Genomic DNA, 26,866 nt, shown 5'->3' with positions numbered 1-26,866 from the left:
GGCCAGCGGCGTGCGGGGTGTCGGCTACGGAGGCTGCGGCTTGCCCGGCCGGGCGGGAGGAGGAGCGGGGGACGAGCTCATCTCCTCGGCCTAAGATGGAGGAGGCTGCGCGGGGGCAGGCAGGGCCGTGACGGGCAGGGAGCGGAGGCGGGCCGGCAGCTCCCGCCGATCCCCTCGATTTCGCGCGGGGCCCAGCCGCTTCTCGCCAAGCGGCAAAACCCACAGCGGCGACCGCCCCGCCTGTCTGACCCGCCGCGGGACTCCCCACCCGGACTGCGGAGCCGGGGGGGGGGGGGGTGCAGGGGGCGGGCTCTGACACGCCGTTTCGCGGCGGCTTCTGCTGCATCACCGGGGCAGCCCCGGCGTCCCCTCCGGCGTGAGGCGTCGGGCGGGCGCCGCAGCTCGCCGCGCCTTTGGCCGGAGCGGCCGGCAGACGGGGGAGGGGAGGCGCAGGGACGGAGCCGTGGCTGCCTGGGCGGTGAGTCACCGTGCGAAGGGCAGGGAGGTGCCGCAGAGCCTGACCGGAGCCGCGCCGCCCCGCAGCGCCCGGGGAACGAGCCGCCCGCCCCGAGAGCGCGTCCCCGCCGCCGCTGCCGCCCCTCGCCCCGCCCGCCCCGCAGCAGGCAGCCCGGCGCGGTGAGGTCCGGTAGGCGGGCCCCTCCCACCTTTCGACTGCGATGGTTGGGCGCCCCCGTCCGCGGCTCCGATTGGCCACCCGGAAAAGCGTTTTGCGCCCATTGGCTGAGAGGTGGCTTCCAGCGAGCCGTGCGCAGAGTAGTAGGGAGGGGCGGGGTGAGGGGAGAGCGCGTGGGGCCGTGTGCAAACCGCGTGTGGCGCAGCCAGAAGGGAGCCGGGAGCGGGCGGGCAGAGCCGGAGCGAGCGGGGCCTACTGTCGTCCGGGCGGGCTACTGCCGCAGCGGGGTCGGGAGTCCGCCAGGTAACTGCCGGGCCGGCCTCGGCGGCGAGGGGGGCCGCCGGGGCCGAGGGCGGGGAGCGAGGGCAGAGCGCGGAGGGATGATGGCGCTGGCGCACTCCGGCCTAGTGCGCGGGAAAGTGGCGCCGAGCGGCCCGCCCGGGCTCGGGCGCGATTCTCTGGCCCGGGTGCCGCCGCCGGAGGAAGGGGGGGGGCGAGGGAGGGAGGCGGATGGGGAGCGCTGAGGAGGGGGGGAGCGGGGCCCTGCGAGGGCGGGCGGTGGCGGCGGGTGAGTCAGGCGCTGGCGGGTTCCGGGAGGCGCTGAGGGAGCCTGCGCTGCGCTGGGGGAAGGGAGGCCGGGGCGTCGGGGAGGGGGTGGGCTGTCCCGGTCCGCTCGGTCAGGCTGGGTGCCGGGCGGGAGCGGGTCTCCTGCCCGAGCCCGCGGGCCGGTGGCGGGTACTCGGCCTGTTGGCCGGCGTCCGGCTGCGGCGGCGGCGACGACGACGTGTCCTGCCGAGGAGGCCCGCAGCGCGGGGGCGGAGGGCGGTGTGGTAGTCGGGGGTAACGCTTCACGTGGCCGGGCCGGCGGTGTGGGGAGGGGGAAACCGCCCGGCCCGGCCTTAATGCGCGGGTTGGGGCGTGTGACTAACTTTCCTGTGGGTGAGCGGCTGCAGCAAGTTTGGGGAGGAGAAGGTCTGGTGAGACCGGGGACTGGGTGGACGGTGGCCGAAATAAAATTGTTTGTTCTTCTCTTTCTGTTCTATTTTTTTCCTTTTTTTTTTTTTTTTTTTTTCCCTAAATCTGTGCCAAACTGCTCTGTGCCACGACTGAGTGGGGAGGCTGGCGGGGCCGTGGCCCGGGCGCACCACGTGGCTCCCCACGTGTGAGGCTCTGCCGGAGACAAGAGGGTCGAGGTGTTGCAACTATTGGTCTCCGACCACAGGCATCGATGGTGGCCTGCTCCAAATCCAACTGTGACCTATAAATGGATAGGAAGAATAGCCTGTGACATCTACAGATCACGGACTAGTGGAGCAGCCTTTTATTTAAGTTCTGGCCAGGCAGAGTTCTCGAGTAACCACTGTTACTCATTTTGTATCCAGAATTGTCATAAGGAATTACTAGACTTAATAGTGGGGTTTATTTTCTTTTCAGCACTTAGTAAGATCCTATTGCCAGGCAGCGCTAGGGTTGCCTAGTCCATGTTTTCTTCCTCAATGCAAAGTTGCCTAGAGAAGGAATCCCGCATCTGTCTTCAAAGCGAAGAGGTTAAATGAGTTCACTGGGGCTGTGCAACAACCTTGCGAGTCACAGCCTTAACCTACCACTTTTTTGAACTGACTTTGTTAACGTCTGGACTGAATTTTATGTTAAAAAGTTTGCATGTTGCTGATATTGTTTACTTCAAGTTTAAAACTTTGCACAGATAGCAAGAAAAAACAAAAGGAGAGGGTGGAAGAATGTGCATGTTTGGTGCATAATCAATAGTTTTCCCCACTCTGTATCAACTAGTATGGATGGGCGGAAAGTGCTACAGAGTCACCTTCTTGATGAACTTTTGCTCTCCTTCTGATCTGTGTCAACAAAGCTATTCAAGAATTACTAGTCTAATCAAAAGTCACCATGTCTTTTTGACCTCGCTTCTGGCCCCTCAGTAGGGGCCAAGTTAGTGAGTTTTAGTTAATGTTCAGCATTCTTGGATCAGCTTGGCCATGAAGTGTATTGAGGGGGATCCAAATGGAGTGTAGGGCTTGGCTTTCCACTTGTGCGGTTTTTCTTAACCTTTCAAACTACTTCCTTTCAGAATTGGGCTATCGTTACCTGGTGGTTAGGATACTTAATTCTGTATCTTTTTTAGTGAGGACAAAAGCCAGAGACAGGAGCATCACTAATTCTTTGTAGCATGTTTTCAAGTTACAGATGTGGAAATTCAACCAGCTGAATACTGAGTAGCTTTGGTGACGCTCACATGTGGTCTGTGTTCAAGAATTCTCAAAACATGCTCCTGGGGAAGTAGAAACTCCTTGGGGGTAGCATTTCTTTAATATTTTGATTTCTCTTTTGAAACTAAATGCTAGCACTTGTTAGCAGTCCTTTCTTCCTTTCCAGCTCTTTATCTTAGAGGAAACAAAGCTATGCTTCCTGTTACATAGGGGTTTTGCCAGGTTCGGGCTGGCTCTGGGCTGGCTTCTTAAATTTGGATGTGGTATTATAGGTTGGTCACCGACAACCTGGAAGGAAACTGCTTATTTCTCAATGTTCGCTTCTTCGATATAGCTGACTTGCCAAAGAGCTCTTGGGTGTGCTGGCTTTAGCAGTGGTTTTTATCTAGTCTGTCCTTTGATTGAAGGAGTGAAGTCCTATTAATACCGAGTGGAAGTGATACTTGTAGATCAAAAAAAGCACCTGGTAAGTATAAAGAATATAAAAGCCCCTGTTATATTGGGCTGTTGAACTCTAAGGAACTGCTAGTATGCAGAAAAATAGTGAGTAATGTTAGAGGTGAAGTTCAGCTTCCTTTCTATGATGAGGAGCTGAAGTTAGTTTTACTTTGTTTGTTAAAACAAACTTCTTCCTTGGAAGGCATCTAGGCTAAAACCTGTAAAATAAGGAGCATTACAGTGGAGCTTAGTGGTAGTTCTTTGTATTATCAGGTCTAGATGCTTGTGCGCGAAGACTGGAAATTGGTAGCACCTCTCCCGTTTTAAAAGTTTTGAATGTGTATTAACTGTAAAGTCACAGAATGGCATGATCTTCTACTTTGAAGTTTGATTCAATAAACTTCAAAGTTCTTCTATCACTAGAAGAACCACAAAGAAACTTTGTCACTTTGAAGTTTGGTGCTAAAGTTGCACTCAGACTTCAAATTTGACCCAGGAAACTGCTGTGGTGGCACCTCTCACTTGGATCTTTGAGCTGTTCTCAGCCCATGAGCTAGCAGTAGGATGGTCATACAGAGTAAAGTCTAAACTTAATTCTTAATAGTGTTTTGCTGAATAGCTGCAAGGTGATTTATTTCAGCTTCAAACTACAGTTCTGGAGCTCTCTAGAAGGAGTTCAGGTAGATGATGTGCCTTCTCTCTTTAGTAGAAAGCTAATGTTTAAGGCAAGTAGACTTGTGTTTCCTCAGAAGTTTTGGAATCTAGTCTGAGGCAGTGGCTTAGTATATATTGCAGAATTTTGACCTGGCTTGGAAATGCTAGGTGAGGCCATAGTTCTAATTTGTTTTCCATTATTACTTTTTGTGTCTCAGTGAGGCAGAAATCTAGTTCGAGGATGTAAAGGGCATAGCTGGGGGGAGGGGGGAAGCAGTCGCAGGTGGGCAAGCTTTGTGTAACCCATTTGAGCTGTGGAAAACACTGATAGATGTGACTGAGTGCAAACTTTTCAAACAAACTTAAACAAGTAGGCTTCTTGCAGAAGGCCTACGTTAAGGTGGCCTTGATAGATAAAAGAAACTGCTGGGTAACGCCTGTGATGACAAAATGAAGTAGTATTAAGAGGAGAATTTGAACTTGGGTGGTTTTTACTGTAGTCATTTTTTTTCCTCTTAGAAGTAACTGAAAAATGTAATGGTGTCCAAACTGTTTGGAGGCTATCCATTTAAGGACTTGTCTTTTGGACCAGCCTTTTCTGGATATTGCTCCTGAAAGGTTGCAGATGGCTTTATCTCAAAACTAAGTCCTTATATTGGTTTTTAAAACAGTCTACACTGGTGGGCAGTTCTGTCCTGTGTAAGGCTTTTTAGAATGTGGGGCAAGTAAAACTAGTGTCAGCTGCATGCACCTACTAATAGCTGGTGAACTTGTATTCAGTTTTAGATTCTTTACAGGAAGAAAGCAGAAGTTAAACATTAAAATACTGGTGAAGAGAAATTCCAGGCAAACTGTTTGGTACTTTCATATACTTAAGGTATCTGAAGATGGAGCAGTGTGCTCTGTAGTCATGCTTCTATGGCAGCTGTATCCTTCAAATATCTCTGAGTTGAGGAGGGGGGAAGGGGCCTCTGAAGATAAAGGTTTTTAAATTAATTTCTCGAATAGTCTTGAAGGATGGTTGTACACAGACAGTTGTTTGACTTTAGATTTCTTAGTTTGCATAATCTTACTTTGCCAATTTGCTATATACCAGACAAAAAGAAACTTCAGGTTTTCCTCTTGAAGGAGCAGTTAAAAAGGAAGCAACTTCTAATCAGCTGTAAAACATCTCTTTTCAGATTCCTTTGGGGCAGTGAGTAGTGAGCTTTTGTCCCATCATGCAGATCCTGACCCTGACTGGCAGACTGACAGACTAGATACAGGCTGACAGATTAATCATAGTACAAAAACTTTTCCACTGTGTATCTAAAGCAGGTCTAGCTCACCTATTAAACATTTGTCTTTTACCACATGTTAACCTAACTGGTTATATTAGGTTCCTCATATGGGTAACTGCTGGCAATATTCAATCCTGTCACTTTGTGCTGTAATCTCAAGTTCGTGGTTTGGAATAAAAGTCTAGTAGTTTTTAGTACCTGTAAAGACATACCGCAATTCTGTTACAGTTGTTGGCATACTGTTTTGCTCTTTTTAACAGGTCTTACGTCATTGTTCTATAATTTTTTAAATGTGATTAGAAGAGTTGGAAGTTGAGTGAAGAATGTATCTTGGTATATAATTCAGAAACCCCATCTTGTCCCTCTTGAAATTAAAAGCAGCATCAACTATTGTGCCTGAGCCCAGCTCCTGCAGTTGGCTTTGCTTGTGTTTTTCCTGTTCTGCAGAGTCAACATGGTTGCTATGAAAACAGACATAAACAATAGCACAGTGAGTGCCAGCTGCTGCCACCATAGTAGACAGCTCTTCACCCTTGGGTGTCCTAATAAAGACTGGGATGAAGCACAGAAGACTGGGTTATGTGTAAAATCCAAGTATCCCTCCTAAGTGCTCAGACAACCAGTTGTTCTATTCTTGTTAACATATGTTTAAGATCTTACTGCATCTTTCTGTTGCAGAACTCACTTTAAGGGCAAATACCATCATCTAGTCCAGCGGGAAGGTAGATGTGGGATTACAGAAGTAGCATACTAAAGTTTATCTCTCTTGTACTTTGAATTCCCAGGCTTCTACTGTGGTTGGAAGGATGGATGGGCACTTCTATGCTGATGATGATTGGAGAGAGAGGAACTGTTTTGAGGGAGGAGTGGCTAAAAAGCCACAGTGAACTTGTTCAACATGGGAGTAATTTAAAAATAACTCTAAATAAAAATTCATGTTTAGATATACACTCTCCATTTAAGAGCTAAATATCAGGATGCTAATTCTGGTTCCTTCTTGCGGTCCTGTGTTCTTACTGTTTCTGTAGTGGCTTTCTTGAAGACTCAACTCATGACCATTCCTGGTAATTTGGAATGCTGGGTGGTTTGGAGGGGAAGGAAACATTCTGTAACATAAACAAATTGTAGGGTTACAGGAGGATTATCTTGAGGGATCAGGTATACTGACTGAACATACCAGATAATGATTCTACTTCTGTTGGGTTAAGAACAGTGAATTGGGAGAGAGCATGTGACGTATTTAAACTCAAGCTTTGTTTTGATGAAGTCTCCTTGACATGCGGGTTTTTAAACAAGCGTACTTCAAGCTTGTCTTCAAGCACCCTTTAAAAAAAGACTCCAATTTAAATGTTTAACTTCCTTGTTCTTTTCTAGTTCTAGAAGTCTTGCGTAACTGTTTTACAGCTTAGGGGAGTTGTGGTACTATGACTGCAGTCTGTTTAACCTACCCCATCCTAATTGCTGCGTCAGTGGCCTGTTACAGGCTGACTTTCTGCTCAATGAAATGCATACCTCCATTCCCCAATATGGGCAAAAGAAGTGGTTTATACCGTCTCGGACAGGCATGCCTATCTGATGTTTCCTTAGCATTCTAAAGATGTTTTCCAAGTTAGCCTTCTAGATATCTGGCAAGTGTCTGGTGTCTTTTAGGGAAGTCAGATGCCTTTAACATTTTCTTCCATGTAAACCTGGGAGTGAAGCATGCGTCCTGAGCTATACATTAATATATTGAAGTTTGTCATTCTTGTTCCTCAGAGTTTAACTGCTGTTTAGGTCATGAAAGAACTGAAGTCTTCAAAAGTTAAGCTAATGTGCTCTTTAAGGCTTTAGGTTTAATACTGCCTGTTCTTAAAATTAGCTTCTAGAATGAAGCTTGAGTTGTCAATAAATGTAGTAGCTGCCAGCCAGACACTTAAGGAGAAAGTGTAGCAACTACCAGGAAGAAATAATTTGTGGAGATAACTAGCTGGCTTTTGAGTATAACTTTGAGGAATAAGGAAGAAGGTGTGTTACTGAAAGAGGGAACAACAGTAAGGCTTTTATCTGCTACAGTCGTTTTAATAGCGATGATCGGATATCCTACAAGAAAGTACTGAGTTAGCCAGAAGTCCTGCTTGGTTTTCGTTGCCTTTGCCGGGAGGGTGGGAAACCTCTAAATCTCTTATTTTAATGTAGCCTTTGGCTGGGGGAGGGGAAGGTGTTCTAAAAATGTCTGTCTTCCTCAGGCAGGTAATCTGCAGTCATGAGCAGCAACGAGTGCTTCAAGTGTGGACGTACCGGCCACTGGGCTCGGGAGTGCCCTACTGGAATTGGCCGTGGTCGTGGGATGAGAAGCCGTGGCAGAGGTGATTGATCACTGTGGTTTACACTTTATTTGTATAGTAAGATCTCTAGGTTGACTGCTCTGTATAATGTGTGAAACTGGCTTTCTTAGTCTGAAGTGAAGAAGTTAGGACACAAATTGGTAATAAATTTCACTGGTTCTTGCCTCTGCATAAGAATTTTGCCAGGGGCATCTGAGAGTGAAGTTAACTTGTGAATTGAGCTGGCAGTGTCCTTGATTAACTCTTGGAGAATATTCTGAACTTAATCCTGAAGCCTTTTTTCTTCTGTTACCCATTTCAAGCAGGCTTCCAGTTCATGTCTTCATCTCTTCCGGATATCTGTTACCGCTGTGGTGAGTCTGGCCATCTTGCCAAGGACTGTGATCTTCAGGAGGATGGTAAGTATCACTAAATATTCTATCTCTTCAATCATATGAGCAGGGATCTGTGGTTGAAGAGAAGGATACAGTACACTGATCATAATTCACTGGAAACAGGCTGTGCATGTCCTTCGTTAGAAGCATGCTATGTCTCACTCTACCAAGGTTTTATAGTCTTGTTTGGTGTGTTTTTCTTATTGTGGAAGCCTGCTATAACTGCGGTAGAGGTGGCCATATTGCGAAGGACTGCAAGGAGCCGAAGAGGGAGAGAGAGCAGTGCTGCTACAACTGTGGCAAACCTGGCCATCTGGCTCGTGACTGTGACCATGCAGATGAGCAGAAGTGCTATTCTTGTGGAGAGTTTGGACACATTCAAAAAGACTGCACCAAAGTGAAATGCTATAGGTAAGAACTGACAAGAGGCAACTGCAAAATGTAGCTTAAGTGATAGATGCATTCTGTATTTAATTTTGATTAGGAAATGAAGCTGAAACTTTGACCAGGTAGTTTTTCTTAAACACTTACCTACTGTTGTGCAAAACTGAGACTTAAACACCTGTTAGCAAAGTCAAGTTATAGATTCAGTGATGTGCATCTCTAGGTGGCCAGAACAATGCAGATGTTAAATCACTTAAGCTGTACAGGAGAAAGGGCTGTATCTTTTTGCAGAAGGTGATGCGAAGTACTTGCCTGTAGCACAAACTTAAATTAGAGTTGGGAACCCTGTGTCTTAAGCTGGAACTGACAAACTCCAGCTCTACAAATGGGTTGACTGGCACATCCAGCAGGAATATGCTTAAGATGCCTTTGTTATAGGAACTGCAAACGTACAGGGGATGTTAGATCAGTTTTAAACACCAGCTTCAAGATGTTGTCTAGTTTTTGAATGCAGGCCTATACCAGAAACAGCATGTTCCTGAGCGGTTTTCTTCACCCCCACCAAGATTCCCTTCTGTGGAGGAAGGAGAGGGAAAACACGGTGCACTTGAGTTAAAACTAACTACTTTCAAAACAAGGTTAAACTGTAGGCAAGACGCATTGGAGCAGGCAAAACCTGACAGTAAAAAAAAAAAAAACAAACCCAAACATACCACTTTGCTATTTGATGTGTGGTGGTTTTGGCATATACAGTGATTAATGTGAGTTGATCCTTTGGAGGACAGTTCCTGGCTCTGGTGAAGACAGAAAATTGCCTCATGTCAAAGAACTCTGGAACATTGAAGCAGAAGTCTTGGATGTGGAATTCATTGTTGCATGAAATTTAAGTAGATCATGTACTTGACAGAATAGGATTGCTTTTCTGAGTAACTATTCTGGATGGTTCTGATAAAATCATTTGCTTTTTCCAGGTGTGGTGAAACTGGCCATGTAGCCATCAACTGCAGCAAGACCAGTGAAGTCAACTGCTATCGCTGCGGCGAGTCAGGGCACCTTGCACGGGAATGCACAATTGAAGCTACAGCCTAATTATTTTCCTTTGTCGCCCCTCCTTTTTCTGATTGATGGTTGTATTATTTTTCTCTGAATCCTCTTCACTGGCCAAAGGTTGGCAGATAGAGGCTACTCCCAGGCCAGTGAGCTTTACTTGCCGTGTAAAAGGAGGAAAGGGGTGGAAAAATCAACTTTCTGCATTTAACTACAAAAATGTTTATGTTTAGTTTGGTAGAGGTGTTATGTATAATGCTTTGTTAAAGAACCCCCTTTCCGTGCCACTGGTGAATAGGGATTGATGAGTGGGAAGAGTTGAGTCAGACCAGCAAACCCTCTCTGGGTTACATGGAAGTGATCCTATGCAGGAGGAAAGAAATTCTGGAAGTGTCTAAACTTCCTCATAACTTTAATTTTATTACAATGGCCTTGGATTGTCTGACCTCAGTAGCTGTTAACACCAAGTAATATCTGTATCGGGCCCTACCTAGAGCATATAGCTGAGTGGGAGTAAACAAACAAGATGCACATGCCTGTTAATGGCCATGAGAGAGAGAGAGAGAGAAATCAGGAATAAACTTAAAAGTAACAATAATTCAGTCAATGAATGTTCACGTTGGAGATACAGAACGTAAGGGGAAGCTTTTGAATAAATATTTCAAAGTAAATCTGAAACCCAGACATCCGTGCTCATAGCATATACAATTTGGAGCTATTCAGGAGTTGCAAATAAATGCATTTTCACAGAAATCAAGATGTTATTTTTGTATACTATATCACTTAGACAACTGAGTTTCATTTGCTTGTAATCAGTTTTTAAAGTAAGATGGTAAAAGCAATTGAAGTCCTAGAACATAGAAAATGTAATTTTAAACTATCAATAAAGCTGGAGGAGGAAGGGGAGTTTGGCTAAAGTTCCTTTTGTTTATTTTTGGTTTTCATGTACACAGTGCAAAATAACATATTAAAAAGGGGTATGTGGAGGTGTAAAAAGTTTAGTTTGGACTTTTCTTTTGTACTGTCTTAAGTTTCCATCCAGTAGCATCAAACTGTAAATACATGAAGTATGCAGTCCTTCCAGACCGTTGTGTATCTGCGTATGTTCATGTGAATGGAGTGTGTGGTCTCGGTGGGTTTGTTTCATTTATGCTGATGCAGTTAAAGCTTTTCTTTAAAAATCACAGAAGGAGGCACAGAAGTTGTTGAAGGTACAGCAAGTTCCAAATCCAGAGTAGTTTAATGGTCTGTTAGCAGTACTTCAGCCTTCACAGATGTTATGCGAAGAACTATCACATAAAAAACATCTAGTATGACAGGCGCTTCCCATTCCCATACATTGTTCTGCTGATTGACTAAGGGCTAGTAACCAGTCAGGAAGTTACACAGATGAAAAGGGAGGTGCCTGAGAGTGGGTCTTGAGCATATCTGCTCTGTAAGTGAATAAAGTCATCTTGATGTGCAAGAAAAGCAAGGGCAGGTGTTCCTGACTGATCAGTGCTTCACCTGTGGTGCAGGTGTCGAAGGTGTGCCTTGAACACCTGGTGTCAAAGGCAGCTGAGGGCAGCTCCTGCTGGTGTGCCTCCTGAGCTTGGGGCTGTCTGCAGGAGCTCGAACAGATCAGATGGAATCTGTCTGGTTATGATGAGGGGTAGTGTAGTAGTCAGCTTGTGTTTGCATCTTCACACACAAACGAAAGGCTTTCCTTACTTTTAAGTCCCAGAGTGTTTTTTCATAGGCTATGTATGCTATAGTGGTGAAAAAATGACCTGTGATGTTGGGATGGTTGTGTGTGGATCTCTTCAGAGAGAAGTACCAGACTGGTAGTCTGCAGCTATGCTGGAGTAAAACAGAATTGGCACTATGCCTTGTCTTCTAGATCTGTGTTATAATTAACCAGTTAAGTATCACGTTAACATTTGCAGTTATTTTGGAAGCAAGGCTGTTAAGTGTGACACAGTCATGCAATAATGCCCCTGAAGGTTGTGGTCTTCAGAAACGAACTTAAGGCTGTGGCTTTCAGCAGACTATAGCAAATAGGCGAGGCTTACAGAAGAGTGGTCAGAACTCCTCAGTTGGTGAACTAGAAGATCCCAATGAGGGGTCTTCCCCGGGACTGCTTGAAACCGTAAAAGCAGGCATATCGCCTGATACAATCTTCCTGTTGTTTGAGGAAATCTGATACCTAAAATATGTGCGTCCAAGAAAATTGTGACAGTCGTAGCTGCTGTGTCATGTCAGCTGAAGTCTGATCAGGTTACTGCTGTTTTGCAGTGGGCTGCCATAGCAATTCAGAGTTCCATAATGTTTAATGAAATAAAGATCTATAAAGAACTAAAGTGTTCAACCTGGGTTTGATGTTCAAAGCCTGTGCAAAAATGTTGAGCCGTAGTTCAGGGAGAAAAAGGAAGATTCTTGGTAAGAATACAAAGTACAAGGTGACTGGAGCCCAGATCGGTTGGCTAGCAGCAGTCGACCTGAGCAGGTTTTAGAAAGGCTGAGTTGGTCCTGCTGCGGAGATGAAAGGAAGCAGGCTGCTGGGAGAAGTCTCTTTATTTGAAGCACTTAAAAGAGGGAATGTTCTTGTACTGCTTTGCGTAAGCAGGAAAAAATCCCGAGTACTTGCTGCTGCCTGGTCAGTGTGACATACAGATGTAGAAGGCAGGTTCTACAGAGTATAAAGCCAAAATGAGATGGTCACTGCTGTCACAGTTGGTTGCGATTCTTTGGCAGGATGCCTCTTGGCCAACCTACTCGCTGAAGAACAAAGCCTTTCAGCCCTGGTGGAACTGAGGGGTGAGGAAGAGGTTCTTGCCTGAGTTGGGGCGGGAGCGACGGTTTTGGGTTTGTTGTTTAGGTATTTTTTAAATAGCTGCTGTGGGAGCACAAATGTATTTTTGAGTCTTAAACGCGGTTGCCAAAACCCTCATAAAATCCACGCTTGAGATGAGTGGGTTGTCTTGGGGTAGTAGAGATGGCCTAATTGTAGCATATTCTTGTTCAGCCTTGTGGTAGTTGAGTATGAATTGACAGAATCTTTACATATAGTTATCTTAGTTAAGCAGTAATAAAGCTCGAAGCTCTGTGATTACAAAGAGCTGAAAGTCTTTGGGACTTAACCTGTAGCTAAAAAAATGCTGCATCAAGGACCTGCAGTGCTGGTGACAGCCATAATTACTTTTCCATTCCTGTAGGACCTGGGAATTAAGCTTGGTTATGGAGATCCTGTGGCTACTGCTTCCTAGTGCTCCTCCGGTGCCTCACTGTTATCGCTGAATAATTTTTGTGAGTCTGAAAAGTAGTATTGTCCTCTGAGAAATTAGTTTTTCTACAGAAAAACAGGATTTGAAAGCTGAGAAATAGAAACCAGAATGTAACTTCAAAAAGGAGACTACGACTCCCACAGAGGTCTCTCTTCCCTGACATCTTTCTGTAGGGAACAGCTCGGGATCGCGATGCTGCTGCTGCCGTTGCTGCAGGTGTCAGTTGTGTCGCAGTGAATGAGCCGAATGAGCGCGTGCTCATTTCAGAAATTGTGGGGACTTGGAAAAATCAGACCAAACACTTCATTTCTGCCACGTTAATCTCTTTCACTAACGCCGAAGTGTCTCCTCAGTCGTTCGAAGAAGGCCGTGACAAACTCCGGCGTAGTGGTTGTCGCCCCTCTGGTGGGCCGCGGGGAGCGGGAAGGCGAAGATAAACGTGGGATCGATTCTCTTCGGCGACGGGCCGGGCTAGCGTTTTCTGGAAAGGCAAATCTTATTTTCCTAAAGTTGTCGGGAGTCTCTGCCCGTGTCCTCGTCCTCCCGGTGCGGTTTCCAGGCCAGCTGCCGAGGGGCGGTGGGGTTGCAGCGCTGTCACGGCGATGGCCGACGTACAGGCGCCGTTGCTCCGTGGGCAACAGCCGACCCCCCTCCCCCCGGGCTGTAATTACGGAGATATTTTTTTTACAAATCGTGCTTAGTGGAAAGCCTACGGAGGGCAACGAGGGCCCGGCCCGCCGCTCCCGCCTGCCGGGCGCGCTGCGCATGCGCTGTGTGCGGGGGGGGGGAAGCGGCGCGTCGGGCGGATGGCGCATGCGCGGTGGGGCGAGGCGGGGAGCGGCCGGCCGCGCCTGCGCAGAGGGGCGGGCGTCTCCTTGCGGGGTGCCCGGAGCGCGGTCGGCGGCGGTTCTGCGGTGTGGGCTGAGGGGACCGGTCGGCGCCATGGTGAGTGTCCCGGTGTCCTTCCCGGCCGCGGGGGGCTCCGCGGGTGAGAGCGGCCCCGCCGTGCGTGGCGGCCGGGTGCCCCTCCGCCGCCCCGGAGGATGAGGAGCGAGGCGGGGGCCTGGCGCCCGTTGCCTCCTTCCAGGCGCTTGGGGGGCGGGCGGTGAGGCGCTGCCCGGCGCCCTCCGGTAACGCCGCGCCTGTTTTCTCTGTTTCAGGCTAGAAACGCGGAAAAGGCCATGTAAGTACGGCGGGGGGTGCCGGCGGGGGCTCCCCGGGGCGGGCGCTTGGGCACAAGCACCACTTGCTTTGGCCGCGGGGCAGAGACCGCCCGGCCCGGCGGTTCCAGAGGCGACCCCGCGTTCCCTCGGCTCGGTCCCGAAGCAGCGTGGGGGGGCTCCTGCGTGGGGCTGGCCAAGGCGCTGGCTGTGCGCCCCTCCAGAGACGTCCGTGCCTCCCTCTGCCGTGGCTCGCACCCACAGACCCGCGCTTGGCCGGCGGGACTCGCCGTTCAGCCTTCTTTAAAGTCACCGGGAGCTTAATGATGGTTTTTGGTACTCGGCTGTCCACGTTACGCTGGTCTAGAGACGGTGGGAGCAGGAGGGGTGCCAAGGCATCTGCGTGCAGCGTGCCTGGTGGTGTGGAGCTTGCAGAGCTGTGGTGGGTGATGGTGGGCTAACCTCTGCAGGGGAGCGGCCGCAGCAAGGGCTGGGTGATAAACGCGGTGAAAGGCATCCTAACGGCCCGTTATGGTTTTAGGCGGTTCCCGTTTTTGGAACAGGGTAGATGGGAATCTGTCCGTGCTTGGGAGTGGCTTGGGCTAAACTGATGGGGTTTACCATATTTGTTTTTTGTCTTGACTTTCTTCAGTACTTCTCAAAAACATTTCCAGACCATGTATTTAGAACTACTAGATTAGAGGCTCTTCGATATATTTGTCTTATGTTTGTTCCTTTTCCTAAAATACTTTCTGAGCTTGTAGTAGTAACTCAGAGAGAGGCTGAAGAGACTACAGCTGTTTAATACTTTGTGAGGTACTCTCTTATGGTGAACCCATCCAGCGCGTCTGAGGTGCTGGATTGGATGGTGTGATTTTCATAATGGAAGTGCCTCTTAAAAGTAAATGGAGCCTCGATAATGGGCTTAGCTGCAGGGTATAGGTATGCTGTTAAAGGTTTTAAATGCGCTCAACTGTTTTGTGCTTTTTAACATAACTATTAAACATCTAATAAATAAATAAAACTGTATTAAAAAGCTGTAGTATGTGTAGTCTCTGTTCAGTTGTAAGAGACTCAGAATATATTTTGGTAATGTTAATTAATTTGATTAGTAACTGCTGCTTTCCTTACTGAAGCTTTTTTCTCTTGAGTTTGTTTGCTTTTTCATGTATCCCCTGCTAAGATACGTAAACTTAATGCTTGTGCTTATAACTTGTTGACGTCCTTTTGCTGCTAATATCTGACAAGCTGGCATGTGCTGAACAGAAAAAATAATTAGCTGCTTACCAGTATTTATATGTATTGCAGAAATTTACCACTGAGGATTTCTAGTGTTGAAGAAGTCACTAGCCAGAAGAGCTAGTCAATGGATACATGCAAACCTTTGTTTTCTACAGACTGTAATTAAGTCCATAATAAATATCCAGAGCAAAACTCATTCCTGTTGGAATGTAGATTTGTAAAAGTAAATCTGCTTCCTTTCTTTTCTTTAGGACAGCCTTGGCGAGATTTCGGCAAGCTCAGCTTGAGGAAGGAAAAGTTAAGGTATGATGTAAAAAAACTAAAGCTTCATTAGCTCTAGTCAAGAGTGGAATGCAAGCCGTGTACAGAGCTGCGTGACAGCCATCAGAAAGGTCTTATGCCAGGTACAGGTATCCTGTAGGAGTCCAACAGTAGTCATCTGGGAAGCAGCTGAAGTAGGGACTGTATTTCACAGTGACACAAAACAGAAAATGGAATTTTCTTAACTAAATAACCTGTTGAAAAATTTATGTATATCTACGTTTCAGGCGTATGCTACCTTGGCTGCTGAGAAGAAAGTGCAAATTGAATATCGATTAATTTTTTTACATAATGTAGGTAGAATATGTAATAGTTTAGAAAAAAACACCAAACTACAGTAATGCTATAAATAGAGGCAGCATGCTGGGCAGAAAATGGAAACTATTTTTGAGACCGAAGTTATCTCCTTCTGCCACTACTTACGCAAATTGATGCGCATACACTGATTTTTACTGACAGTAATCATAAGATTTGTTTGGATTTTTTCCCAGAAAAGGTAGAGAAGTCCTTTTCATAATCTTGTTCTTTGGTAATATTATGACAAAACAGTAACCATGAAACAGAGGGCCTTTGGGATCATTGTGAACTCAAGGTTTGCATGATACATAACGTTGGCATGTTATTAACCCAACACATGATAGCTGTGCCTCTGTTCATAATTGTCTTCGCTGTCATGCAGCTTTTTTTGATTGATTTAAGACTGACAAAAAAAGAGACTTGGCAACTTTGTAATTTAAAAAAACCCCACCACTATAATGAAAGAAATAGCACCCCTAAACCCACACAGAACCTTAGAGACTGATTCTCAGCTATCTCTGGATATTCCTGTACACTTTTCACTGAATCATAACTTGCAAGAATATTTATGCGGGGATCAGAGTGTTCTCAATAACTTTTTTTTTTGGACGAGTTTACAGTTTTTAATTTTGGGTAACTGACAAAGGAATTCTGGAAGCTAACTGAGGTATCCTACGTTTGCACCTTAAGAAATGATGTTTTACACACAAGTGCAAGCAATATGAAACAGTAAAGTGGAAAATAACAGTTTGGGGAAAGTGTAGTGGAAAAGATTCCATGAGTAACAGGCAGAGAATAAGATGGAATAGTTTCTGGTATACTATGTGAAGGAAAGCTTTTTAATATATAGAAGGTAGAGCTGTGGAAGTATTGTAGGGAAAGGGACAAAATAACTGCACACAGAGTCCTAGAGGTAGGATGAAGTATTAGTTTGCATAAGCAAGTCAGCGGAACATGAAGAAGGTTGGGAGAAAGGTGTTTTGGATAAACTGTAGTTGGGAGAGTACAGAACAAAATCATCTTGGAAAAAAGTTACGTTATTTAGGTAGTAGCAATTGAGAAAGAAAGGCCTAAACTTAATAGCTGCTTGGAAGACAATGGATTTTCATTAGATGCTAGTATATTGAAAATAATGTTGTAATTCAGCTGTCCAAAATGGAATGTTATTTGTATTGGAGAGGATTGTAGGGTGCTTTGAAAAAACAGGTGACAGATTTTGTTTTGAATAAAGTGTATTTAAGTAGATTCTTATATTCTGTGGTAGTTTTATTTGGCCAGGCTGTAAATCGTCATTGTTTTCCACTTATTAAAAATTGGTGGGAGCAGAAGACACTGGAGCTTGGTAGCATAGTTTGGGATTAATCAAGCAATAAAGTTTGATGAAATGCTGTGAATATATTGATGCTAGGTTAAAACTTCATGGTGTGTGGCTTTCTGTCAAACAGGAACGAAGACCTTTCCTTGCATCAGAGTGTAATGAATTGCCTAAAGCTGAGAAATGGAGGCGACAGGTAATGGTCAAGCTATAGATTTTTCTAATTATAGTAGGTAGAACTTTAGCACTTCCTATTTAGATGGCCTGCTTGCAGATTTTTTTTTCAGACTTCTTCAGTATGCTGACAGTTAAATCACAGAATAATTTAGGTTGGAAGATCATTTAGTTCACCAGGGTGTTCAAAGCAGGTCCTACCATGTCAAGTTGCCTAGGGCCATGTCCAACTGAGTTTGAATATCTTCAGGGATTTGGATTCCACAGCTTTTTGGGGCACCTGTTCCAATGTTTGATTACCTTCTCAATGATATTTTTTTTCCCTTGAATTTAATCAGAATTTCCCCAGTTCCAACTTGTGTTTGCTGCTACTTGCCTGAGAGGCGCATGACAATAAAACAGTTTGGCTCTGTCTTCTCTATACCCTCGATTAGGTAGTTGAAGACAGCAATAGGTTATTCCCACTTTGTCTTCTCTTAAGGCAGTTCAAACCCCGTTCTCTCTCAGCCTTTCTCTGTACTTCATGTGCTCCTGCTGTCATCCCATGTACAGCTGTAAAAATGTTTCCTTGTTTTTTAAGCTTCTGAAGGTACTATATTTGTGTCTGAATAAAATCTGTGTTGGTATTTGAAATTGATAAGGTCAGGTCCATTTTCTAGATCAAAAGGCCAACTTAGAAGTTGGATCTTTCTATTTCTAGGATTTTATTATTTTTTTTGAGAAATTCACTTCTGTGTTCTTATTTAATTAGATCATTGGGGAAATTTCCAAGAAAGTGGCACAGATTCAAAATGGTAAGATTTTTCTAATTACGTTTTATTTTTTGAATCTCCAGGCCTAAGCAGTTACAGTAAAAATCACATTTCATGTGAATCATAGAATGGTTTGGGTTGGAAGCAACCTTAGACATCATCTAGTTCCAACGTGAACTAAACTGTTTCCATTGCATAAATTCTGAAATTACTTTGGTGCTTCTAGTAAGCTGCCTAATTTATTGCCTCCCCCCCCTAACAGCTGGATTAGGCGAATTCAGAATTCGGGACCTGAACGATGAAATAAACAAGCTTCTGAGGGAGAAAGGACACTGGGAATTCAGAATAAAGGAGCTAGGAGGTCCTGATTATGCTGTAAGTGTAAATTATTCTGTACTACATGGTTGTTCTGCTTACAGGTAAAGTAGTGAGAAAAATCTGTGCAACGTTTAGTTAACCACGTACTACTTGGCCAACGTTTATTAGAGAGGAAATTTATTCAGCCCCTAAAAATGTTAGGTTGTGTTAGAAGAAATACTTGTTCCCATGTTGAGCAAGTCAGACTCTTCATTTGGAACACCAGTTCAAGGGGTCTGTCTTGCCTTCCTGTTACAAGTTTGCAGCAATGGTCTGATTTTACCCATCAGTAGGTGTTGTTTTTCTCTACTGTATTCTGTCAGTCTGTAGAAAGGGTTTCACTTGGCTCACGTAGTTACTGCTGAAAATGAAATAATGACACTAGCTCTCACTTGCCAAAATGTCGAATGTGTGCTTATTGTCAGATTTAGTAGTGCTTGTTTATCTGATACCCAAATATACTAGTACAGAGAATAAGACAGGGTTAGATACTTTGTGAAGATTAATCTGGTATGGACACTCTATGGTTTGTGTGGTCATTTTATATGTGTGATTTGTAGTAAAAGTAGAGAACCTGTATAAAAATGAGCTATGAGGGCATTTGACTTGTGGGGTAGTTTGAACTGGTATAGCATATCTCCTTTCTCAATCCTGTAATCTATGAAGATGCCCAGGAAAACAGAAAATACTAGATGCAAGAGGAATAAAATTTTAAACAAATGAACTTTGTTTATTTTCCAGCGGATTGGACCAAAAATGTTAGATCATGAAGGGAAGGAAGTTCCAGGAAACAGAGGCTACAAGTATTTTGGAGCTGCAAAGGATTTACCAGGAGTTAGAGAACTTTTTGAAAAGGAACGTAAGTAAATAGCAACTCTTCCCAGACATGAATCTACATAGCAGTATATCTTGAGTAAAATGACTGCTGTAGTACGTGGGGAATGCTAGTAACAGCATATTCTGGCCTACATCTTAGATCAGCTAAACAAAATGCTGAACACAAGTTATTAATGAAATGCTGTTTCTTTGGGCAAAGAACACCTTTGGCTGTTTGCAGTTAAAGAAATGTAGAAAAGTGTAAACTGTTTTTGACTGGGAGTTCCAAATGGTAATGATGTTCTACAGAAACTTTCCAGCATAACAGATTAATTTTATTGATAAGTTCTAAACAGTACTCTGAGTTCTGAATTTAAAAAAAAAAAGTTCGCTCGAACATAATTTTAGAAGTAGGAACCAGCTTCCATAATAGGAAAAACTAGACCTAAGTGGATAAAACTTTATATATTGCTCTGCCATAGAATGAATGGGAATTACTTGGACCCAAAGTGAGGCAGGCCTACTGAATCAGCTCTTTCTTACTTGCCATCTGCAGAGAAAAATGATGGGAAGTACTACATCATCTGGGGGAGCTTGGGACAGCTTTTTAGTTCCTTTCATACAGCAGTCTTGCTCAGTACTGGGACTGCAGTACAGAGAGGGGAAAACGACGACATCCATGACAGGGTAGAGCTGCCACAGGGTGGGAACTGTGCAATATGAACCATCGGGTCATGTATTCAAACTGTTTTGTGCAGACCAGAGTAAAATACCAATACTCCCATTATCGGCAGCAGTTCAGATCATGTGTTGTTTATTAGCTGAAGTGAGGTAGCTGTAGTTGCTCTGAGGTTGATAAGAACTGGGAACGCACAGCAAGCTGTCAAGATGGACCCGGATGAATGACAGTCGTGTTCTTTCAGCCCTCCCACCGCCTCGGAAAACTCGAGCTGAGCTTATGAAAGCCATTGATGCAGAATACTATGGCTACAGGGATGAAGATGATGGTATTCTGGAGCCACTGGAACAAGAACATGAAAGGAAAGGTATGTGAGATTCAAAACCTGCATAAATCGGTCCGAGAAGGGGTGATGGTGAGCTCTGAAGTTAAGATACCTTTTTTTTTTTTCCCTGCAGTTGTTGGCTTGTGCTTAGCTGTCAGATTTCATCTGTCACATAGGTATCCAAATCACTATTGTGTAAGGCATTTCAGGAGTGAGGGGGTGTGCTTTAGAGTTTGCTTTCATTCTTACTACTGTTAATGTTTTAATACTGTCAGCAAGTGATTCGCTATTGAAGCAAAATCTCCTTTTCTCCCCACCTTTTTCATGCTTAAGAATGTAGAAGAGTAGGTTGCAGCAGGGAGAGCTATGGAACTCAAGTGGTTATCTCCTCCTTTGTGAAAACTGACCATACCATCTGTTTCCTGTCTCACCTAATTATTTATCCATAAACAGAGCTGCTTAGTTTTCTTGGAGATTAGAGGGGAACTTCTGGAAATCCTGAAGTCTAGGTGGCCTGTGTTAATTTCTTCACGTCGTCTATCTTGGAACTTCAACACATTTGTGAATATTTTTTCCTTTGAAACCCATACTTTCTCAGTAGATAGTATTTATCCATGTTTCTGCTTACTTAGTTCTCTAGCTTTGTTTCTGCTGATTTGCCCAGTAAAGACATCAGGATTATGAGTCCAATTCCTGAAACCCTCTTTAAAATTCAGCACTGCGTGCCGTATCCTGGTATTTGTGTAGCTTTAAGCAAGAGGCCGCACACCACCTTTGAGAGCTTAGCTGTTTTCTAAATAGTTCTCTTAGTGCTTCTGGTGAGTGTTGTCTGATCCTGGCAATTTGTTGCCGTTTGCATTGTAGTTTGCTTTATGATCTCTGCTTCTGAAGCTTCAACTGCAGGCAGATCCTTAGTGCTCAGCAGGAAATGTCCTGCTATAGGAACCCTTGGCAGGCTCTTCCACAGAACACAGCAGATAAAACCATCAGTTTTTTCCTTGAACGGTGCTTCTTTTTGTATCAAATTATCTCTCTGGAATTAGAAGAACTTTAAACAAAACTGCAGGAAGTGACTTGTTTAAATCATTACAAGTTGTTGAGCTTGTAGCTGTTACCAATATGTAGTATCTCTTGGTCTGGTCATCCACTTCTTACATTTATCCCTTCTTCGTGTGTGAGATCTTCATAGTATTGTGTGTTGGAGATCATGCCTTGTCAGTTAGGTTATAGGACAGGGAAGAAGAAGGGAATAAAGGAAATATTTCAGTTATCTGTGCCCTGCAGCGTTAGGGCCAAGTGAACACTAGCTGGCTGGCAGACAATTGATAGTGTAAGAAGGGAAGCTGTGTGGTGCAGTGCTCCCAGAAAGGCCTTCCACTCGGTGTTCATCTTGCACATCTTGCTAAATGCAGGCAGGAGAGGTAGCTCATCTGGATTCATGTGATTATTTAAGACAGTTACCATCGTTGGTAATTATGCTACTTGAAATAACAAGGCTAGAGATGCTAAGAGCACCAATAGGTATACTGTTAATATCCAATTAATATACTATTAATGCACAACAGCTAAGATTCTCCTAGGGTCCCTTGTTGTCTGGTGGGCTCTTGTGGTTTTTACCTTGTTATCAGAAGGGTTAAATTTTGTGAAACAAAGTATTGAAAAGGCTTCTTAATTTGGGGTACCTTTTCTGTCACGAAACCACACAAACACACACCCATGTGCCACTAGTTAGTTAGATCTTGCTTTGTCAGGGAGAGCATTTTAATGTTTAATCTTTGAGAGCTAGGGGGAATGACTGCTGACTTCTGTTGTTGTAGGCATTTCATACTGCCTAGTTGCATTAGTCTTACACCTCCCTAGGATTTTTATACACTGGCGATGTCACTGATTAAGGTTCTTAAAACTTGATTTAGTGCTCTTACTAGCACTCTGCTGTATAGTAGAGAGAGAGAGCAACCTAACAGCTCCTAGCTAGCAGCAAGTTACAGAATTGGAATCATGCTACAAAATAAGAGAAATATGCTATGAGTTGAAAAGAGAGAGACTTAGGCGGGTGGTCACTGTAAGGAGTGTAATCATGTTTAACTACATGGTGATCAACATTGCTCTAGCTGTTGACATGCTATGGAGCTGTAAGAACCGCTTAGCCTGGTTATGTTGACTCCCTGTTACTGAGTTCAGAAAGTAGGTTGATATTTGCCCGTGACATTGAGAGTCTAAAATGTGCCCAAATGAAGGCATTAGCAAGTACCACACTTTCACAATGCTAGTATTGGGTTTTGCTCAGACTACATTGATATATTTTATTAGATACTACATCAAGGTTCTATAGTAAGTGTGCATTACCTATGTAGAGGATTTAAGCAAGAAGTTTAAATCTGTTGGAGAAGCTTTTGAAATGGAACCATGCTGCTTTAACTTGCTCTCTGATACACTTGCCGTTTTCCTTTAACCAGTTATAGCAGAAGCAGTGGAAAAATGGAAAATGGAGAGAGAAGCACGACTTGCAAGAGGTGAGGAGGAGGAGGAGGAGGAAGTAAATATTTATGCTGTCAACGATGACGAGGTATGTGAGGGCTAAAGGTGATGTAACATTTCATGTGTCTTTTACGCTGCCACCTTGGACGTTGAGTTATTTTGCCAAGAACCTGTCTGCTGCTGCATTCTGCCCTTCTCTCTGCTGAACTTACTAGACAATTGTCCCTGTTTAGTAAAAATCAGTAGTAAATGAGTCAACTTGGTCTGAGCTTAGAGTGATGAAAGCTGGCAGCTAGGGAAGACTTCTTACTTGAGTGAGAAACAACTAACCTCTGAGACCCTGTTGTAAATAACTGTCACTGCCTAAAATGCTGGTATTTGTAAGGTAGTGTGTTGTTAACACTGACCAGTCTTGCTTCTAAGTACAATCTACATCAGTAACTGCACAAGTAGTTTCGTGTACAGTATAATTTCACACTGTCAATGCATAGGAAAACCAAGGGTTGCCAGGGTCTTGTTTGTAGTCAAATCCTAATACAGTAAGGCTTTGCTGATGCTGCAATCACTGTTGTGACGTGGCAAAGCCAGTAAAAAAGGGTTTTTTGATGACCTCTTTAGAAAGTAAACTTGATATGGCTTAATTTTTTTTTTCAGTCGGATGAGGATGGTGCCAAGGAAAAAGACGGTGAAGAAGGACAACAGAAATTTATTGCACATGTTCCAGTGCCATCTCAACAGGAGGTAAGACGTCACAAAATTAAGTCGCAGAGATGCACTCTGGCTTTTGCAAGACAGATCTTAACTTATGGTAGGTCACCAGTAAAAGTGTCTTCAGTTTGTTATTTCTGTGACTTGACACTGGAGCTGTTTAATCCTCTTGCAAATGCTGTGGAAGTGGCCAGAATCGTGGTACCATCACTATACCCCTTTACACCTGAGAATTTCCAAAGCCTTCATAAGTATTACATAAATTGGAAAGTATTGTGGTATGGTCAAGATAACCCTGACTGCCTACTACGTCTTTACTGTGCTTTTCTGCTGGTGGTCTAACTTTTTTTATTATTTAATGGGATGATTTCTGAATTGCAGGGTTTGCTCTCATAAGTTTTCTAAAATTATTTTGGTGGCGTGACCTTGAATTGTCTATTATATTTTGAAACTGCTGTAGGGTTTATATTACCTTAACAGTGACAGGTTGTTTGAAATGTAACTCAGGCAAGAAGGTTCTGGAGTTATGTATCTTTTGGTATGTATGCCTTTACATCACACAGATAGCATGTGGTGGTTTGTGCCCTGCTCCCATCTTGTCAGATAAGAATGCTGTGTTCTTCTGTGAAGTCATGATGCTGCACATCCAACAAAATATACATGTAATGGCTTGTGAAAACTGCAGGAGAGAAATAATGATTAAAAACATTGCTCTCTGGCCAATGGTATTCTCTTAATGGAGAGAGCATAACAGAGTCAAAACTGGCTTTCTAATACCTAACCACTGATGTACATAGCAACCTTTTCCAATTAGAGAGTAGTCAGTGTAATCTTTTCTCTCTTTGTAGTGGCAAATCACTCCATACCTTATGCCTACGGGATTATGCCTTCTAGATTCTAAATTACAGAAAGCTAAGGTTCAGAACACTTATTTTGAGAGATGCTGTGTGCAGTTTGGACAAATATAAAATCATTACTGAGATTAAAACAAGTCTTGCAGATTGCTGTTAGTAAATCTTTAAAGTACATGCTTGTTAAAGAATCGTGTATTGCTGGTGCTTCTAGGCAAAACTTAGGTAAGAGGTTCATAGCTGTTGCTAATGTGAAAGGCACACTCACTGGACTGTTATTTAAGGGGTGTGGACTAGTGTGGCATAACTCTGTTCTGCATTGGTTCAAGCCATATCCAAGACAATTGTTTGAAACAAAATTCAAGTGACTGTACTGAGAGTAAAATAAAATGGCAGCTAATGTCCTCATTAAAAAGGGTAGGAGCATAGATCTGAAATGGAGGCATCTATTTTACTGCTTCTTTTGAGTATTAAAGTTGAGTATTAGAAAGATACTCCTGACTCATATTAATTCAACTACTTCTACACTAGTATACACTTCTAACTTTCACAGTCTGTTTCCCGTGGCTTTCTTCCTCCTGTCTTACCGAAACCTAGCATGCTTAGCTGTTATCTCAATTAAGCTGAATGTCATCCTATTTTTATATTTGCAGATTGAGGAAGCTCTTGTACGGAGAAAGAAGATGGAGCTTCTTCAGAAGTATGCCAGTGAAACCCTCATGGCACAGAGTGAGGAAGCAAAAACACTTCTAGGATTGTAACATTGCACCAGTACCTCCTGGGGTTTGTATAATCCATCTAAAAGCAACAGGTTCATGTATCTGGTAGCAATCACTTTTAGCTCTGAAAGTCCCTTTGGATGTTAAGAATAAACTGATGAAGTTACAGCGTATTCTGCAGAAGGCAAACCATCATTTTGGTTTATTCACTAGGATGACTTGCACTCCAGCGCTGAAAAAGATCAAACCTGGGTTAACTTGTCTCTACATCCTCAGCAGCTGTCCTCAATCCTTTCACTTTGTAAAACAGTTTGTGCAGTGGTGCCTCTTACAGACAGAACCGCAAACCCAGTGATTTCTTAAATCCTGATGGAAAACTGACTGATGTTACTGCTGTTCTGTCTGCTGTATCCTGACTGTAAGTGTACACAACCTCATGTTGATTTTTGCTGAGCTGAGTCCAGAAGTAACTCACTCTATTATGCCCGGTTAGTTTACCAGAATGGCCTAGAACCTGTTTTAGAGGTACCTCGATGGCAGATCTTACAAGTGACTTCGAAGTTGATTTGGTTCTTCATGTAACACATGCAATATGTCTAAAAGCTGTTACCTTTTCTGGGGGTTGTAACTGTGCCTGGACAAATTGCTTAAATGCTGGATATTTCAGCAACTATTGTAAATACTTCCAACATTGCAATACCTTGTTCAAATATTTTTAGTAAAACTTATTTACAACCTGATGTCTTGTTTCATTCTAGCTCAAAGGATTCTGTTGTTTCCCTAATCATAGCCAAAGAATGGGATCATCAACAGCCATCCATGTAGGGATTTGAAGCTCTGCATCCCCTGCTGCTCTTAGCTTGTGTATCCTCTGACAAGAGGCAGATCACCGCAGAGCCTGTTTTGGAGTCTTATGGGTGACTTAACATTGTTACACGGGTCTGAATGAGTGAAACTTTAAATTGGACATCTGCAGCTATGGAGTGGGAGTGCTATCGAAGGAATATAATATTTAACAACCAAGTAATCATGTCTTGGGACTATCTAGAGTTTAGAGATGCTCTTGGTATTCAGCACTATCTATTGTAAGTAATGCGCTCCAGAACAATAGAAGCTCTAAATTATAGAGGCAAGCTTTTTCTTACTTGATGTAAATGATCAAACAAAAAAAGTCTTGAAGAAGTGGAAAGCATAGCTGCCAAATTAAATTTCTTAAAAAAAGAAAATAAATCAAAACTCAAGTATTGATAACAAGCAGACAACTACCACTGTAGACACGTTCTTCTCTCTTCCTGTCAGCAGCATAGCTTCTCTGCTTTGTAATAAAGCAGCAAACGAGTATGTTTATGGCTTGTAATAATTTGTGTGCTCTGAGTTCCAAGCATCTCTCCAAAGTCAGTTTTAGTTTTTGCTGCTGCCCCTTGAGTGTTTTCTCTTCTTGGGGTTAGAGAAGGTGATGTGCTTTTATCCACGTGCTATCTGTATTGCTGTGAGAGACAACACTGCTTCCCACAGTTCCTTCCCTGAAACCCCTGGTCGCCAAGAATGGAGAAATAGGCTTCTTTCATGTTGGATGTGCTAACAGGTTTATGGTCTAGCAGTACTGGATCAGACTAGTGTGCTTTGCCTATGGAAAAGATTAGTATGTGAAGGATAAAGGCTTTGTTGCCTGGGACTAAGCCAATAACTGAGTCCTTGGAGCTGAATAAATTGGCAGGCAGTCTGATTCATCTTTATTGGAGTGTTGGTCACCAAACCATAGGATGACTGGGGCAGGGGAGACACAACACCAGCAAATAAACTGGAGCAGCCAAATGGGTTTGCCAAAAAGGCGTTTGGAGTTAAAGCTCCATCGTGAACAGTCCCTTGCCAGCCATGCTTCTGCTAGACTGTACTTTATTTTTTTTTTTGTTCAGTACAACAACAGTTTTTCTTCTAGAACAGTGCTTGGAAGAAGAATGCCAGTCTTGCTGTAGACTTGCTAAACTATATGCCGGAGGTAGCTGAACTAGATTGGGGGGGGGGGGGGTGTCAATTAGTTTTTAGGGCCTG

The 26,866-nt window shown here is 43.9% G+C and overlaps 3 protein-coding genes across 6 annotated transcripts; 2 read left to right on the top strand and 1 right to left on the bottom strand.

Annotated features, from left to right (window-relative positions):
* The first annotated feature begins 793 nt into the window (after nt 1–793).
* Nucleotides 794–10,274, top strand: CNBP (CCHC-type zinc finger nucleic acid binding protein). 4 transcript variants are annotated; one of them, XM_049826501.1, is made up of 5 exons: nt 794–937; nt 7,454–7,573; nt 7,855–7,950; nt 8,136–8,337; nt 9,282–10,274. In XM_049826501.1, the coding sequence occupies exons 2-5, from the start codon at nt 7,471–7,473 to the stop codon at nt 9,397–9,399; spliced, it is 519 nt and encodes a 172-aa protein (XP_049682458.1). In that variant the 5' UTR covers nt 794–937; nt 7,454–7,470; the 3' UTR covers nt 9,400–10,274. The 4 variants fall into 4 exon arrangements, with proteins under 4 accessions (XP_049682458.1, XP_049682460.1, XP_049682459.1 ...); XM_049826503.1 differs by having other exon boundaries at nt 795–937; nt 7,858–7,950; XM_049826502.1 differs by having other exon boundaries at nt 796–937; nt 8,139–8,337.
* Nucleotides 906–5,500, bottom strand: LOC126049895 (basic proline-rich protein-like). Its single transcript, XM_049827023.1, has 3 exons — nt 5,496–5,500; nt 1,780–1,892; nt 906–1,624 (listed from the first exon to the last, which is right to left on the bottom strand). The coding sequence occupies exons 1-3, from the start codon at nt 5,498–5,500 to the stop codon at nt 906–908; spliced, it is 837 nt and encodes a 278-aa protein (XP_049682980.1).
* Nucleotides 10,275–13,472: 3,198 nt separating the features above from the next.
* ISY1 (ISY1 splicing factor homolog) lies at nt 13,473–25,549 on the top strand. The gene is made up of 11 exons (XM_049826684.1): nt 13,473–13,565; nt 13,781–13,803; nt 15,274–15,325; nt 17,086–17,151; nt 17,881–17,923; nt 18,144–18,256; nt 18,980–19,097; nt 19,978–20,100; nt 22,515–22,624; nt 23,191–23,277; nt 24,749–25,549. Exons 1-11 carry the CDS (start codon nt 13,563–13,565, stop codon nt 24,854–24,856), a joined length of 846 nt encoding a protein of 281 aa, XP_049682641.1. The 5' UTR covers nt 13,473–13,562; the 3' UTR covers nt 24,857–25,549.
* Nucleotides 25,550–26,866: the final 1,317 nt, after the last annotated feature.

Source organism: Accipiter gentilis, chromosome 23, assembly GCF_929443795.1.
Source record: "Accipiter gentilis chromosome 23, bAccGen1.1, whole genome shotgun sequence".
NCBI lineage: Eukaryota > Metazoa > Chordata > Aves > Accipitriformes > Accipitridae > Astur > Astur gentilis.
The sequence above is the reverse complement of the archived record's forward strand: the minus strand, read 5'-3'. Positions and strand labels throughout refer to the sequence as shown.